This window comes from Leptinotarsa decemlineata, unplaced genomic scaffold (genome assembly GCF_025532065.1).
Source record: "Leptinotarsa decemlineata unplaced genomic scaffold, Ldec_3_MD MMD2_tig00026340_RagTag_RagTag, whole genome shotgun sequence".
NCBI classification, from domain to species: domain Eukaryota; kingdom Metazoa; phylum Arthropoda; class Insecta; order Coleoptera; family Chrysomelidae; genus Leptinotarsa; species Leptinotarsa decemlineata.
The window spans coordinates 5,144,135-5,163,089 of NW_027412694.1; the positions used below are offsets into that span (position 1 = coordinate 5,144,135).

Here is an 18,955-nt window from a genome sequence, read left to right on the forward strand (position 1 = left end):
AAAAAGAAGGCTGAAAAGTTGCCCTTTTCTGAACTTTGAAGGGCCGTAACTTTTTAAATAAGGGAGAGCGCCGCTTTTTTCTTTCGGATTCGTAATCTACGCATCAAAATATGTAAGTACAGTCAAAAATTTTTTTTCAAAATCGCCGGGTGTCCACATAACGAAAATTTACCATATTCCATTATTTTCCATAAAAGAAAACCTATTTTGGTGATTGAATTGTTATGATCATATTAAACTAGAAGTTGGCAGAATACAACATGACATAATAATATAACATATAATGACAACTATAAAATGAAATGAACTCCGCCATTTTCTCCTGTTAATCAGCTCATGGTCATGAATATACAGGGTACAATTTGTGTGAGAAATGAAGGCAATTAATATTATACAGGGTTTTCCAAACCATGGCGCCAAAAGAAAGTGAATAATATTATGTGTATCCATGGTGTTAGAACATAAATGTGTTAGCTGTCAGATCAGTTACTGAACTTGAAGTGGTGGTCTACTATATTCGTTCCTCTCAGCTTCCATTATCCAAAATACAAGAAACAACAATTATAGTCGAATAGTACCTAATGTATTTCTACCAAAGAAAACATCTCTTGTGATGCCAGAAGATCCAACAAACTGGAAAAAAATAATAATTGGATTGAGGGCTCAGAATTTTAAAGGACAAATGGTTACGAGTTTGATAACATTTCAGATATGAGCAGATTCTCATCTTTGTGAAAATTGACTGCATTCTACGAATAATCAATGTTTGAAAAAAACATTCATGAAACATAAAACCACAATTATTTTTAACTGAATCGAGACCAGGAGAGATACAAAATACTGAAGAATAACAGAAGCAATATAGCCAAAACCAGGTTTGAACACACCTGAGAAAGGTATTGTATAGCCAAATAGGTACGTATTGTGGTTTTAAACTGTTCCATGTAAATTTCACAATGAAGCGTTAGCATTTCTGAAAATGCTAACACTTCATTACAGACATTCGTTACAGACAAGGCTAAGTGTCTCTCGAGAAAAGCATCTGATTCAAAGCCTGATTTCAATATTTTGCCAGTCTATTTTTTTGTTATCTATATCTATCCAGATTATTTTGAAGTTGATCAGCTTCACTTCAAATATTCCCTGGATGTACAACTACTATCTATTTGTTTGTTATCTATATCTATCCAGATTATTTTGAAGTTGATCAGCTTCACTTCAAATATTTCCTGGATGTACAACTACTACGAACTGGTAAAATCATATTTTTGAAAATCATACCTAATTTCAGTCGCATATGATTCTCAAATTTATAAGTCATTACATTTTCTATATCAAGTCTGTTATAAACACGAAGTCGACCTGATCCATTGAATTATTTCCATAATACTTGACCTCCTGTTTTCCATACAATCGTTGAATATATTCAATCCTCCGTTCGCTAACAATTTTTTGTGCGTCAAGCAAAAATGGAGTCGAATGTGGAACTGACTGAAATCCAACAATTTTACAAAAACCGAACATTTTTTTTGACGGGAATAACAGGTTTATTAGGAAAACTTGTTCTAGAAAAAATTTTGAGGTCGTTTCAAGTCAAACGAATTTATGTCTTAGTCCGTGATAAAGATGGATCTGATGCAGAGACGAGATGTGCAGCAGCCATGGATTCAATGGTGAGTGCTCTAATAATTTTTTGGGTTGTTTATTTACATAGCTCATCACAATATTGTTTTATTGCTCCATAAAAACTAGTTTCTAAGAAATAAAATTACTAAAGATATCAGGCGTTTCTCATAATACTGAAATGAATTGGAGCGAAGACTAGCACTGAACCTAAAATTTTCCAGTGAATTATTTTTTCAAATGTCAATATTTTCCTCAAAGTTTTCAAACAAAATTCCAGAATCTGATATAATGCATAACTGACAATTTTGTAATTCAATATGATGTCAATGAATATATGTTAAAATAATTATAGATCGGTGAAGTAATCATGAAAATATTCCTAAAGAATTGAAAGAGTGATTTTTCCTGAACTTTCTAAAATATACAAAATACTACAGTGGATTGAATGATGTTCGCTTACTTTGTTTCGAAAATATGATTTACGTGTAACGATGTATTTTAATGTGCGATACTTATTGTGGAAGTCTCTTCCAAAACATGATTTCATAAAGAAAAAAAAATAACGAGAAGAAATAGTTAATTTAACTTGAATGCAGCATATTTCACATATCAACATCATTATTTTTATTGAAACGACGAACTGACTGAATATTTCAGTATTTTTCAATACTTTATGGTATGAAAATGCCTGTATATTATACCCATTTCTATTTATACTGTAATAAACATTTAATTTTGATGTGAATTTCATTTGAATGGGTTCGTTAAATCATTAATTCAACTCGCCCCTTCAAAACCAGTAGAAATATGCAGAAAAATATTCATTTTTCTGAAAATGATATCTAATTGGCTGGAGGTTGGGTTGATACCATTGCAATCGAAGTGACCATTATTAAAAATAGTAAAAATGATCTCATTGTTGTCATCATATCAAAAAATGAAGGTTTCTCGAGAAACTATCAATTTTGATTCGTTTCTAAAAAGCCTAAAATGATTATGCGGTAACAGTGAATTCACTGTTTATGGCATAAATGAAAATACTAATATTATGAAGAAAATATTTTTCTGGATGATTCAGTGATATTTTGAATTCGTTACCCTTTTAGCCTACACACCAATATCGATGAAGTTATTGCATATTCATAATTGAATAGTACATCACAGGATACTGACACGTATCTGATTCAGAATAAATGTTTTCAATAACATATACAGACTTGCCTAATATTAACCATGACAGAAGACTATTGAAAAAGTTTGTTTTTTTTATTCATATACCTTTCATAAAATGAAATAATTTCCAAATATATGACGGGGCTGAAGCCAACAAAGTTTGTTACACTATATGCATTTTCAGATCCTTCATTGATGGATAAATTGCAAAACTTTCATGAAAATGAGAAAAGAAACTGAGACACAACATGTTTGCATGTATAATATATGATTTAATATATTATATACATTATATAATATACACTATATAATGTATAATATCCATTTCATGAGTTCTGAAATTTCCCAGCATACAAACTTCTTCCAACTCAATCATCAGAAACACCAACAGGTAGCGTTGCTACTGGCAGGGTCACCCCAATCCTAAGATGTAGCTCCATCGCGTCGATAGGATGCATGGCACAGTTGACAAAGTGTGTCTCTAGCGATGCCCGCCGGACCGGGTAACCCGGCGGGGAAGACTGCCTTATCCCTGTATGCCAGGCTCTACAGGGATGAACCGACCTTTTCCTGCGCTACTCGTGGGAACAATCATGAAGAAAAAATTTTTAAACCTAAAACCACCCGAAATTGAATGATCTGTTCACATTGTTGAAGGAAGATATGAAGGAAGGAAGGTATTTACTTTTGATTGAGTTTCGCCTTGGAAACTATTTTCTTCAATCCTCCACCCCCTAAACAACGTTACAGTTTCGAAACAGTAACTCTTCAGTGGAACATCGTCATTTACTCTGAACGTGAGGAACTCATCTTGAAAATACAATGAAATATACCTATTGATCTGCTGCAAAATATGGCCAGTATATGATTCATCTCCAACGAAAATCCCCAACTTCGAAATCAATATATTCTGAATTAGAAAGACAGTTTGGTGATACCATTTACAAAGTACGCAAACATATTGTAATGATAAAGAAAACTGGAGCTCTTTTCTATCTAATAAATGACAGTTCATCTCGAACGTAATGGTACCAACCCAAATTCTAGTCAATCGATATCGGGACAACGGATATTTTTTAGATAAACCGGTTTCGAAGAGGCTAGTGAAATTTTTGAGTTGGTAATAATTCAGTTCTGATTCAGATGCAATTTCACATTTCTTTTCTGTTTTTTGAATTTTTTGCGTAGCTTCTCAAAGAAAGATATTGACATATTAGTGACTATTATAATTGACTGTAATTGCAGAATTTATTATTATTACATGTCAATTCTTCATGGAGTTTACAATATGCTTCTCTGAGAATTCTTACACAATTCAATGGAGAAATACTTTGAGGTTTTCAAAAAATTAGGTTATCATTTCGACGCGTATGTATGTACTTAAAATCATTCATACATCCCAAACAAATATACAGAAATTTTGTAGATATGTATGTTTCTATGTATGTATGTTTGTCCACGCATTCTTCCGAAACTATTGCTCAGATTTCAGTCATTCTTTTTTTATGTTTTACACTTACTCTGCCTCAGGAAGTCAATGTTTTATTTATATAATCTTCCACAATCTGAAAAATAAACGAAGCTGAATCAATATAGAATGTGCTGAAGTGTAATGAAGGGCAAACTGAAAAGGTCACCCCAAAGAATTACTGCGTAATATAAACCACAGAAGAGTCTGATTACTGCTGACCCTCTTGTGAAGGAGGGTGCTGCAAGCAGCTTCATTGGACAAGAACCTGTCATTGGCATCGTTTTAGGCTTTGTCAAACAAACACCTGAATGGCAAGAAAATTTATGGACTTCTGGCAAAATCTCTAGGATTAGCTCATTCCAAGGCTCATTCACTCTGCGAAGCTCGAAACCAAACAGTTATTGGACTTCAGTAGTGATTAACTTCCATGTCTAACAGGCCTTCTCATAGGTTAATGTCGTCTGAATCATCATATGATGCATCATATGAACAACTGGTGATCACCGATGAAATAGAGTGAAAAATGAATTGCCACCAAGGGACCACATGGGAAAAATGAGAAACTTCAAAGAATCTGAACACATTTATTCATCAAGTAATGAATATATTTTAAAGAGTTCTGTGGAAATCGATCGTACCTCTTCGCTTTTGATGACGAAAATATGAATCAAAACTGAATTTACAGAAAACATCCAGTATGTATATCTAAGTAGACTATCGAATAAGACATCTGGTATTTCATTATTTAGACGTGTGTCAAAGGAAATCTAGCTGTTAGGCATGTTAGGCATACACATTCTCGAACCATCAGTCCACCCTTTCGTAACTGTGTCGTGAGTGTCATACTAAGTTTCGTCCAAATAAAAAATTTGCCGTTGTTCTTGTCTATATTTAGTTATTTGTTCTTAGTATTTGTTACGCAATTCCACTATTCTTCTGCTTTCCATAACTGTTTGATTATTCTAAATACAAATCGTAGTTTCTTTATACAATTCTGAAGAGTTTTGTCACAGCAGTTCACGTTATGGCCGAAAAAATTTAATTTCTTCCTTATGATTTCAATTGTAGGAATCTCATTGCTTTTGTAACAGTCGTATATTGTTTTTTTTAATGATTTCATTAGATGAACATCTGAAGGATTTGGTAATCCAGCATCACATCGCGTCTTGCGTTCATAAGGTTTGTTTTTGACTATTTTACGTACAGTTGAGAAAGAAATTTCGGTCAAATCTGATGTTGCTTGTAATAGTTTTTTTCCCTCGAAATCAAACTTGATATGTAGTTTCTTATATACATTGAAACATACTCTCTGTGTTTCAATATTCAAATGCATCCGAATATTATTCACTGATATCTCTTTTCGAATTGTTCACCAGCGCTATTGGAATCACTACACAGGAAAAAGTTTGCGTTGTTACCACACTCATTATTACTATTAGTACTTGTCCAAGGACGCCACATTTTAAACAAATAACAAACATTTTTAAGTAAATATAACTTTACCAATATCGAATTTCAACACTCAAATCACGATCAGTTTCTGAACTGAACGTTGACGACACAATGGCGGTACTCATCGCTACATTCTATTGGTTACCGTAACATGACTTCAAATTCAATTTTATGACTCTTCAGCCAGTCATAAAACTTAGTTAGTGAAAGTTATCCAATACGAACCGCCAGTTGTTCAGTCAACGTGGAATAATTCGTAGCGGCATTATTTCTTTGTATTGGAATTTTTGGCCTTTGAGTTCGGCGATAGCTTTAAGAATTACTATATCAGTTACTTCGACTATACTACTACTGCTACTACAATCAAACCTCCCGACAAGATCCTATATTTCGTTTATATTGCGCCAATTTAAGGCTTGCTAAGAATTTTTTAAATGAAATAGCAGATTCCTTTTTTAATCTGCAAATAGTCATTCATTTTGGGATTCAATTTACTATTCTATCTAAATATTGCTATATTACAGTATACATTTGTAGTTGAAATTGTTTTACGTTGATTTAATTATATGCTCTAATAACTTTTTGTGTAGCGGTGAATTGACGAAGCTTATGACCAAGCAAGAAAAAAAGTTCTTGTGTGGTGCAAATATTTCATAATAAGAAATATGCTAACATTCAAACAATGATCTAACATGACGTGAACAAAAAATACTGTCGAATATTGTTGTAAACATTCGAGAAGATTTGACTTTGCAAGCGATCATAGAAACATATTTGTTTAATATAAAATTGACTGACATGTAATTTTCTTTCATGTACTGATATTTTTTAATTCGAGTTGACCTATTATTACTCTGAGATATTATTTTTCTGTTTCAGGCATTCGGACCGCTCAGGAGGGTCGATCCGGAGTTTTTCAATAAAGTTTCTCTGATAGTAGGCGATTGCGAAAAACCTGACTTGGGTTTGAATGAATATGACAAAAACCTCATAATGAGTGAGGTAGAATGTATTTTTCACTGCGCAGCTACCGTTGATCTAGGTGCATCTTTAAAAAAAGCCGCTTTGACTAACGTAAAAGCGACTAGAGATTTGTTAGATATCGCTAAACAAATGAAAAACTTGAAAGTGAGTATTTTTACAGGATTTTTTTATTGAATCGTTACTGGGGTGGAGACCAATTTTTACATGATATCCTGATATCGTTTAAATTGAAAGGGTTATATTTTTGAAAGGGAGTTTTAGAAAAAAGGCTTTTGTAGAAAAAAATAGTAGAAAGCCAGAACCATTCTTGCCTGATTTTGTATGTTGCTTTAAAAACATCATAACTGTCAAAAACCTTGTCTTAAGATTGAAGGACAAAACTCCAAAACCTATAATTAGGGTATAGTATATGCTGTGCGTTGTGCAGACTTGAATCCAGTAGGTATACATCTGCCAAATTGGTAGACTTCCTGAAGATAGATTCTTCTTAAAAAAGTGACACCGGAAATAACATAAAGGTTACATTCTTTCATAACACACCATCAACTCAGGCCACCGTTTTGCATGGGACGGTGTCAACATATTTTACTACTCAAATATGGAACATACAAAAAACTCTTCCAAGAAATTATCAAAATTCATAAGAATCCGATCCTCATGAATTCTAGAAGGGACATAGAAAGTCTTGATATCATTTATATACATTACTACATTCAGAAAAAAAAAGAAATTCACCTCTCACATCTTTCCCCTGTAGAAATTTTCCAGATCATTTTCAAAATGCAGTTGGTATAGGTATTCTATTTATGACATAATCTTAAAAAAAAATTGTTCCATGTTTTCAATTTTTACATGACTCAATAGGTGTTTTCGATTGTGTAACATTCCATCTGTATTTTTGATAATTCAATCAGTATTTTGTTCACCATACACCAGTAATGTGTTTTTGAATTCAAATATTTCTGTGCCTTCTTTAATATAACCTCACTACCAAAGCACCTATTAGAATGTATTTTTTACAGTTTTTCATATTTATACCTACACAGTTCTTGAAGATGAATATTTGAAAGCTGGATCAGTTCTCATTTTTTTGTCTACAACTGCAATACTTGCTCCAAACTTGATTTCTCAACTTAGCTAGTTGACCTAACATCTTCCACCTCCTCTTCCACCTTCCACAAATGCAATACAATACAAAAATCGAATTTAGTTTTTGAGATACCTTGTTGAGACTGTCATAAGAAATATATTCGTCAACATCTAGGAATTTTAATAGTCGCATCATTTCTCATAAGGACATATAAATTCATGTTCTAATTAGAACTTGTGAAGCACGATAATCGAATGAATCACAATAACATGAATTATCGATTATGTACACATAATTTTTCAATAATCAAAAAGTAACATCTGACGAACAAACAACCTCTAATCAAAATTTTCAGCTTTGATTAAAATAACTATTAGGTATTGGTTTTTTTCACTGTCACCTTGTAAAATATATTTCACTTTATTTCAATTAATACTTTTTTGCTTTTAATCAATTTTATTCAATTTTCACATCAGTAAGTGTTTATTTTCAATACAATATTATTGTTTTCATATTGAAAAATGGGAAATGAAACTTTCTATGTTTTTTTTTGTTTATATTTAATTTCTCATAATTCATGATGATCTACCACGTACTACATCCATCAATTTATATCCTGAGTTTCCTGAATCTCCAGTCGTCCCGAAGAAAACAGTGAATACTGTCGAAAGCTTGACTAATATCAAAGAGTTTTCTTTGCTTTCAGCCCAAACGAAACTGAATGCAACCTCACGAAAAGAATTTCATGTGAACGATTTGTTTTTTGGGTGTTCATCCGTTGTGTATTCTTCGAAATACGTTTCGCCATCACCTCACATGGCATTATCAAGACTTGTTATCGTTCGTTCTTCGTTTGACGTAGAACGGACGATAACATCATCTGAGAGGATGACATCATCTACCTCTGAAGAATACACAACAGATGGATACCCTGAAAAGCAACTTCACAAATTCCAACATCCGTGAAAATCTACATGGTAACGGTACTGATGATGTCCAACAGGCTGAAACAGCTGTCTGCCGGTGGCTTTTCAATTGAAATTAGATTGCGAATGATCAAAAGATCACTCGTTTATTTATCTTCTCATGTTCATGGCATTTTTTCCAGAAGCTTTACTGCGTCAATAACCCTTCTTGATTATAGATATATTATTTCTAGAAACATGTGGATTCGTTTTACTATGCCATTCCAGGACAGATCCCCAAATTCCTGCTAACGCAGTTGCCTGTTTTGAAGATTGGTCAAGACACCAACGTTAACAGAAATTTGGCAAGCTAACTTGGATGTCACACCAGTAGGTTCCTGTTATTTCTCGCTCGCGTTTATGTGTTGATTTTAATCAAGTACACGTCTTGGTGTTTAAAAATTTGTCTTCGGTCGAGGTCTCTCTGCCTGATACTGACCATCTGAATCATTACATAGTAATAGATGTGTTTGTTTTTATTCGTACCATTTTAGTATTGCTTTGATACTAGCAGAGAATGACATAGGTGTTTGCCAAATAAATGTCAATAATTTCTTTCTGATCTTATTTTGTTTTCCTTTTTTTCTTTTTAAGTTACCCAGAGCTTGCAGGTCTGTGCGAAGTGTGTTGTTCACGTTTACTTTATAAAGTCTAACCTTTTTTGAGTCTTTTCGATATATACAACATAATATAATGCAGCAGGTTGATTGTTGTTTTCCTCTGATGAATTCGGTTTTGTTCTGACATTGTTATATCTTCGCAACAATGGTCGATAATTTGAAGTACAAACTTTCTTACTCTACGAATATACCTATGATACTGAGGATATCTTACAGATACTTGATAATCGGAATTGACTGAATAAAGTTCTTGATAGTATAAACATCACATAGCTTGTCATCGGTACTCTTAGGAAAAAGTGAACTCCGATCAAGTCTGATGTTTTTTTTATTTCAACATAAGCGCATCAACCACTAGGGTTATTAGCGCTACGTTACATTTCACATTACATGATTATTGTGTTCAAATTAAATGATACATATTGATATGTGTAAAGAATGACATGAAATTTTCAATATTACAAGTGTAACTGAGAGTTTCTCGTAGTTTTTTCGGTATTCCGAATTCTATTCTTGCTTCCTGATACTTGGGACAATTTTGAAGAACGTGTTTCACAGTTACTGCTGTATCACATATATGACAGATAGTTTGGCGTGATAAAAGAAAATCGTGCGAAAATTTGGTATGTCCAATACGAAGTTGACAGAGGATTACTTGATGTTTTCTGGTTTTTGGTGGGTGTGTCCAGGGTTTAACGGATGGCTTTATTTCGTTTAGTTTCGAATTCGTCTGGAGTCATTTCCTCTGCCACTCATTTAATATCATATTCTTGATGTATCTTTCCGTATTAGACGTAGTTATTTTGGTGATTATCCTTGACCTATGATCGTCTATCGTTTCTTTGGCTGCAATATCTGCCTTTTCATTACCAGCGATTCCAATATGCGATGGTACCAATAATAATAATACTTTTTTCCCTAAGTCTTCGATTCTATATAGTTCATTTTTTATCAGTAATATTATGGGTTTGTCTGTATACCGGGTGTCCCACATTTTATGTGACAGGCAATATCTGGTTTGTTGAAGGAGATACACAAAAATGTTTCATACAAAAATTTTAGGAGTTCATGAGAGCTATATTTTGATATAATTTTTAAATATACAGGGTGTTTGGTGTAGGTGCTACAGACCAAAATTCCATTTTTTTAAATAGAACGCCCTATATATCATTACATATTCAGATGCTACGTTAAATTCTGATATCATTTCATGTTTGGTTTTTGAAATTCGGTTACGGCGTTGTTGAGTTATTGCTTAAAATGTCTTGAGAACGACTATTATTTTTAAAAATATCTCATACAATTATTCTCTCTGCATCAGATCACATGAAAATTAGTCAAAATTTTGGGTGTTCGAAGTAATGGTTTCAATTTTGAGTTGTGGAATTCAGTCAGGAATCATTTTGAATATGAAACAATTGCGAAATTGAAAGAGGTGTATTCGAAAACAAATCTTTAATTAATAACAATGTAAATAATATAACTTGATAAATCATTTCATAAGAATGGTAGGTACCTAAAAATAAGTCATAAAAATTGTTCAAAGTGATGTCCATTAGATATTATACAGGCTTCGAAACGTCGAATCACTTCTCTCGTACAAGTCGATCTTATAATATCAGGCGTAATATCACTGCACGCTAGTCGAATTTTCATTTTCAGATCATTCACATTCAAAGGGGGAGTAGTGAAAACAATATCCCCATAGGAAAAAATCAAGCGGTGATAAATCTGGGGAACGAGCCGGCCACCGAATTGGACCCTTATTACCAATCCATCTATTTGGGTACGTTCTATCCAGATATTCAGTAACAACCTGTGAATTGTGAGGAGGAGCACCATCTTGTTGCCACCAAATTCCTTGTCGTTCTGCTATGGGAATATCTTCCATCAACTGGATCAAATCATTTTCTAGAAAATGTAAATATCGCAATCCATTGAGATTTTCATTGAAAAAGTAAGGTCCTATGATGCGGCCATTGAACAATCCACACCTTACATTAATACCCCAAGTAGTTTGAAAATTACTTTCGCGGACCCAGTGGGGATTTTCTTGAGACCAATAGTGACTGTTATGTCGATTCACAACTCCATTATTGTGGAATCGCGATTCATCGCTCCACAAAATTTGACTGAATATGTTAGGACTTTCATGTAATATAACCTGAATACAAGCAATGAATTCAAGTCGTCGTTCAAAGTCCGTGGGTTTCAAACCTTGTACTAACTGAATTTTGAATGGGTGGTATTTATTTTCTTTCAGAATTCTCTGTACATTAGATTTACTCACACCGACTTCTTCTGCAAGAGTAGGGATAGAAACATGTGGATGAATAATAATATAAGCCAACACATTGATCTCTAAATCTTCAGTTCTAACAGATCTCGTATGATGACGATGCTTTATAGTAGAAGGAAATGACCCAGTTCGCAATTTTTCTACAACTCTCGAAAAAGTCATTCGTGACGGAATGGGTCTGTCTGGAAAACGTTCTTGGTATAGACGTTGTGCTTGACGGCAGTTTTTCTGACATTCCCCAAAAATTAATAACATATCAATGCAATCACTTGGACTAAACGCGAAAGGCATACTGGACTTTTCGCACAAAGAACCCAGTTACTGTTTCGCAAAGAATCACTGAATCGAACTGACAAATAGATACAATTCAACAACATTTGTTACTATGGCATCAACAAGCATAAGCTACTTGATGAAATTGTGCAATATAAAGCAATTCACCCTCAAGTTAGTCACATTCTCAAGAATTTCAATATTATATTCAACTGATATCGATATCGTATCGTAGAGGTGAGAATAATGGTTTGTATTCAGTAGTAGTCTAGTTCAATTTATTAAAAGATATAGACTGGATTCGTGTACGAGTAAATAAGTTTTTTTGAAACTTTATATTTAAGGAAAAGTGCAATAACTCAACAACGCCGTAATCGAATTTCAAAAACCAAACATGAAATGATATCAGAATTTAACGTAGCATCTGAATATGTAATGATATATAGGGCGTTCTATTTTAAAAAATGGAATTTTGGTCTGTAGCACCTACACCAAACACCCTGTATATTTAAAAATTATATCAAAATATAGCTCTCATGAACTCCTAAAACTTTTGTATGCAACATTTTTGTATACCTCCTTCAACAAACCAGATATTGCCTGTCACATAAAATGTGGGACACCCGGTATAACTGTTGCGTACCCTTAATAGCACTCAAAGAGTGTGTTACAATCAGAAATCTACCAGCAGGATGATTTTTCAGAAATAATAATGCTTGTAGTATGGCGAATAGTTCAGCTGTGTATATACATGTGGCTTGGGGAAACTTGTATTTTAATGTTTCGTCCGGCGATACAACAGCTGACCCAACTCCCTGATCTGTTTTGAAAGCATCGGCGTACATAATTACATGGTTCTCATAAAGGGTTAGTTTTTGTTTGAATAAGTTCAGTAGAATTTGGGGAAGAGTATAATTTTTTGTGAAACAGGATAAAGAGGAGTCACATACAGGGGGATTGATCATCCAAGGAGGAGGGGTAGTTATGGAGTTGGAAAATAATGGTGGAAGTGTATACCCTAATTGTTCTAAATATTTGTTTATCCTTTCGTAAAAAGAAGGGTCCGTTCTTGGATGTCCCGTCAAATTTTGTTTGAAACGACTTGAAAAAACATTATTATATGTACAATGTGTTGGTTTGGCTGCAATAGAAATAGCATAAGAGAGACTCATATATTGTCTACGGTACCTTAGTGGGATTTCATTTGCTTCGCATGACAAGCTTTCAATTTCAGTCTGATGTGTTTTTGACATTATCTAGTTTTAATAAAATTCTCGAATACATATATCTATGATTCGTCACCAGTTATGACCCAGTTATGACGTCATTCAACAAATCTTGAGTGATGCTCATGTGACGGTTTTTTTAGTCAAAATTCAACAATTTTGAAACGAACTCCGCTTCCACACGCTTTATGCCAAAAATTTACGGAAAGATTGTATGACATGATTCAACCGATATGCCGCCATTCTCGGCATGTTCGACGATTCTTCATTCCAATGTTTCTCCCTTCCTCAACATTGTCATCGGTTGTTGATGTGCTGGAGCGTCCAGGGTGAGTGTCATCATTCACATCTTCCCGACCTTCTGTGAAAAGCTTGTACCACTTGTCAACATTTTTATAACTCGGAGAACAGTCTCCGTATGCCACTAACAATATTTACAGTGTTTATGGAAATGGTAAACAGCTGCAACTGTGAACATTCGTTCGAGACGAGTGTACCAACATAAAAAAGTAAAAAAATCGCTAATGGAATGTATGTAGCCCGCGAAATTTGAATATTCACCTTATTTTTTGAACGGACCTCGTAGTATCATGAATAATATAATTAGATAAGTGAACATACTATTCATTTGAAAATATTGGAATAGGTTGTAAATGACATGTGATAACTTTCATTTCAACCAATAACTTCAGAAAGAGATATTTTCCGAAACCTTGATATTTAATTTTTTTATTTGCTTACAATTTATGTGAAGAAATATTAATGAAAATTGTTTAGATTCCTTTGAGAGTCTGGAAGTGGCAAGTGTGACATCAGAAGTAAGAATAGGTTCAAAAGACCAGTTTCGAAAAGCATATTTTTCACTGGTTACGAATTTCTCTAAAAAGTAAATGACAAATTTTTCAGGAAATTGCCCGCCAATTTGTACTCAAGAGTAAGTGCTCACTTTCATTGATTTCAATTAGTTGATTTACAATTTAGGACTCAGAATAGTATTATGCAAGCAAGGGAATAACGAAGTTTCACTTTTGAACGTGTGATATACAGCGTGTCTAACAATATTGTATCAAAAATGTGTACAAGAACTAGTCTTTTATCCAAATGATAGCCCCTTCCAACGTTACTCTACTTAGACAATGTCAGAGATCTCAAACAGACCCATTGCCGTTTTTCCGCTTGTATTATACATATTTCGCTTGTTCATTATTTCTAGAGATGTCCATCTCGAATTATTATTTTCCAAATCAAATCAAACTCCCGTAACTTATTTTTCAGGTCTTAGCTGGTCTTGGGGCTACCTACATTCTTCTTTTTTTTGATACTTGACGTGTTTTAACTTAACTCTACGGCCGAAAACGCCATCTATAGGATCGACATAGAACTGGAATCACGAACAAAAGAAGTAGAAACGACGGTGTTCGAAGCACTGAAGGATTCTTCTACCACATATTGAAGAATATATTTAAACTTTCAGTTTTTCAAAGTAGGCCAAGTTGTTTTCGTGAATTCTTCTCATAATCGCATTTCGAAAATTGAATGTAAACCCATTCTGGTACTTATTTATTTATCTTTTGATTTTCATGGAATTATTTTCCAGCAGCTTGACTGCATTAACCTTTCTCGATTTCATATCATTTCTAGAAACATGTGGATTCGTTTTCCGATGGCATTTCAGGTTAGCTTCCCAAATTTCTGCCACCGCAGTTGTCGGTTGGTTAGTCAAACCACCAACACTGACATAAAAACTTGGCAAGTTGACTTGGGTGTCACACCAATAGGTGGTTCCACTTATGTTTCGCTTGCGTTAACGCAGTTATTTCTATTAAGTACTTGTTTTTTTGTCCCTAGTTAGGGAAGCTAGGGAAGCTTTGTCCCACTCCAGCCAGGTACAGGTACACCGCGAAGGGTGGTACTGATATCTGAGGACTTCATACCGCCAATATCCCCCAGTCATGAACCCATTTGTCCTTCTTCGACAAAAATCAGCTAAAAGGGTAAGGGAACGGGGCTCCAACCTGAATGAACTTGAGACTACGTGTTAAGTATACGAGTACTTAGCATATATAAAATCTAGTAAATGTGATGGAATCGGCCGATACCTGATGAAAATCCATATTATATTTAAGAGTCAACTTTATTTCGAGATTTTCACTGAACAGTTTTAGATACAACAGTTCCGCCAATTGAAACAATTGAGCTGACTGAGCGTCCTTTAAACAAAAATCATGTTAATCTTCAGATTCACTTCACTATTTATCTATCTCAAAATTATTTTCAATTCGACGAAAGGTTTTATTCATGCAGCGATGGATTAATAATAGTAAATTCGTTGAGTCCGTTGCTGGCTGAAGTTTCAGCCAGCAAAGATAATGAATAGTTTTTGTACTGATACAGATACGTAGATGCTAATTTAGTCAGTTTTATCGGCACAGCTGAGCAATTAGGTAAGTTTTTCGAGTGTCGATTCCATTCACCCGTCAATAATATTCCCCACTGAAAGAGAGGTGAATAATTCAATATATTATCTTGACTTGACTATAACGAAAATCAATAATAAACACGATTTTGCCATTGTCCACAAACCATCTTAAACAGATATCGACATACATAATTCTTCCATACATCCTTACCAGCATAAATTAGCCTCATTCAATAGTATGCTGTCAGAAAGTAATTTTCAGAAAGAGCTGAGTTACATCAAACAAATCGCTGTCAACAACGGTTTATAAAAACTACGGAAACGTGCTATGGACCAGGTTCACCCATCTTCAAGAAACGATAGCATCCTATAGCACATTGTCACTACTTGGTAAAGCCACCAATAATATCGCTCGTTTAAAAAAAAGGGGAATGCCTGGACGTGGCTCACATAACAAATAATAATTTAGGTTTAGGAGAACATAAAAGACAAAGAAATAAGTGTCAGATAGATCAGTAGTATATAAGTTGACTTGTGGCTCTTGTCCAAAACATTATATTGGCAAAACGGGGAAAACTTTTTCCCGAAGAATCGAAGAACACAGAAATAGTTTCTTGAATGGAAAGATCAATTCCACATATGCAAATCAACTTCTAGCAGGATATGAGTTCAATCACGACTGTTACATTCAGAAGGGAAATGTTTGAAACTGAATCTTTCATTATGTTTAGAAATAAATAGATTCAAGAATTCGGGTCATAACCAAATAGAATCAAATAACTCGCAGTTGCTGAATATTTTTTCAAATGTGGAATAAATGACTGATTGATAAATCATTTAATTTGTATACTTTTTTTTTCCTATGTTAATGTCACTGATTTGTTCTCAAACTCAGGTACATATTTTTACATTAATTGGGTTGTTAAAACTCTTGGAAAAAATATATTGTCGGGAAGAGAGGGATCTCATTTCGGAGGGTGCTCAAATAATTTTTTTCTATATTTTCGCAGTTTTTCAAGCTGTATTCTTCAAATCATCTACTTGAATGAACTACTATTTCATTTATAACGATTCAGCAAAATGTGTTTAACATTGTCTATTGATTTTTTCTGCGGACAGGGAGGATTTCCATTCAACAACGCGAAAGTTGCTCCCCGAGAACCTTCTACATATTCCCCTTATTACAGATAAATTGTTTCATCTGTGTATTGAGAAAATCACACCGAGCGAATTTTATCGAGTGTATGCTCAAAGAAATGAAAAAAAAAGATAACTGTCATCGTGTCCAATACAATGGTATCGCCCTTTCGTGTTATACGAGGAAAACCAAAAATGGTGTTTTCCGTTTTTTTTTTGAATGGAATTGTTATTTTTGAGAATATAAAAAAATGGAAGTGTACTATGACTATATCTGTTTAAAAATCTGTTACTATGACTATATAATGATAAATATTCAATAAAACGTTTCGTGTCAACATGACCACCATTAACTTTTTTTTTAAATACCTGCCTGTCTTTTTTATTACAGATATTGATAAAGCGATAAATCCACTATCCAATATAACATTTAAAATAACCACCATCATCAGTGACAATTTTAAATTACAGTCCTATGGTTACTTATTTTGTGAATTGTTTCGATTTCTTCAAAATATAATTCAGACAACCCAATAAATTCGACAGATGGGTACCCTAACACAATGAAAATTTGTTCTTTTTCATTGTGAAAATTTTTGTATTGTCGTAATCCTTCTTTCAAGGCTTATTTCTCCCTAATCAATTATAATTCGTAATATTTTTATGATTCTCAATCCTGGAAGTAACGAAAATATCAGTTCATGGTCAAAATTCAATTGTTGTATAATTTGGTATGATCAAATATCATCTCAATTCAGTTACCGTCTTGAACACGTAGGCTTTGCTTTGTTTCTATGAATGCGTTGTTGATATCTGTGGAGAACGTCAGACGTTTATGAACATATCAAAGATGTATTCAAATAATAAAAGGACTGATATGCTATTTAGTTATGCAAAATCAAATAGAAATCCTCTTTTGGCAAGGAATATGTATGAGCTATACCCGAATCGTCGTATTTCGAACATCCAAATGTTTAGACGATTAGAAAGAAATTTGAGGGACTATGGTCCATTTGACAGAAAGAAAACAAGGAAATGTGTGGTTACTGGAAGTGTGAGGAATCAAATAAATATTAAGGGTAAGCAAATATTACCACACAAAAATTTACATTGTGAAAACATCTTTTTTTTTTTAATTTAGGATTTGTCAGTTACAAAAATTATGCTAATCAAGATTGTTCTGTACGAGAAATTGCCAACGAAATGGGGATTTCTGTAAAACCCTCCAGAACTATTTTGAAAAAGAAGAAATATAAATGCTACAGGGTACGTAAAGTTCATCACCTCAATGAAAGGGATTACGGAAGGAGAGTACGATTTGCGAAGTGGTTAAGACGTAGAAATAGGAAAGTTGGAAATATTTGTAAAAAAATAATATACACGGACGAATCAAAATTCACCAACAACGGTTGGTTTAACAGAAATATCCATTATAGGTGGAATAATACAAATGAAGATTTACATAGGGAAATCAATTTCCAAGAAACGTTCGGAATAAATGTTTGGTTGGGAATTGTGGGAACAAGATACATGAAGGATACCGTTTTTTTAACACCCAAGTACAGATATCGACTATCTCAAACAAAAAATAAAAGATGCATGTATTGGTATTACATCTATTATGCTAGAAAATTCCCACGTAAATTGTCTGGACCGACAAATTATGCGCATTCAATAAAGAGGTCATCAATTCGAGCGTTCAATGTAGATTGCCATGTAGCTTTGAATTTCCGTATTGGTCTCATTTTTCCCAAAAGTTCATGATAAAATAAATTGTTTTTATGTTTGATTGTTGTCACTGATGATGGTGGTTATTTCAAATGAAACGCTATAAAAATATCAAATGTGATATACCCTTGGGTTGTGAATTTATCGCTTCATCAATATATGTAATAAAAAAACAGGTCCGTATTTAAAGAAAAAGTTGTTGGTGGCCAGGTTGACACGAAACGTTTTATCGAATATTTATCATTACATCGTCAAAGTATACTTCGAATACAATAACATTTTTTTCCATTTCTTGATATTCTCTGAAATAACAATTCCATTCGAAAAAACGAAAGACAGCATTTTTGGTTTTCCCCGTATAACTCGAGAAGGGCGAGAGTCCTCGTAAATTTTCTTCGACCGTTGTATTGGTCCCGATGACCCGTCTTCGTATCTGTTACGGTTCAGAATATAACAATGTTACCACATGATAAAAAAACGGCCTGTATTATA

At 33.7% G+C, this 18,955-nt stretch overlaps 1 protein-coding gene across 1 annotated transcript in view; it reads left to right on the forward strand.

The window, feature by feature from the left end:
• The first annotated feature begins 1,362 nt into the window (after positions 1–1,362).
• Positions 1,363–18,955, forward strand: part of LOC111509944 (fatty acyl-CoA reductase wat) — a 50,782-nt gene continuing 33,189 nt past the window's right edge. The window contains exons 1-2 of the mRNA XM_074183568.1: positions 1,363–1,673; positions 6,602–6,850. Coding sequence (XP_074039669.1) covers positions 1,470–1,673; positions 6,602–6,850 — 453 coding nt within the window. The 5' untranslated portion in view covers positions 1,363–1,469. The remainder of the gene's footprint in view (positions 1,674–6,601; positions 6,851–18,955) is intronic.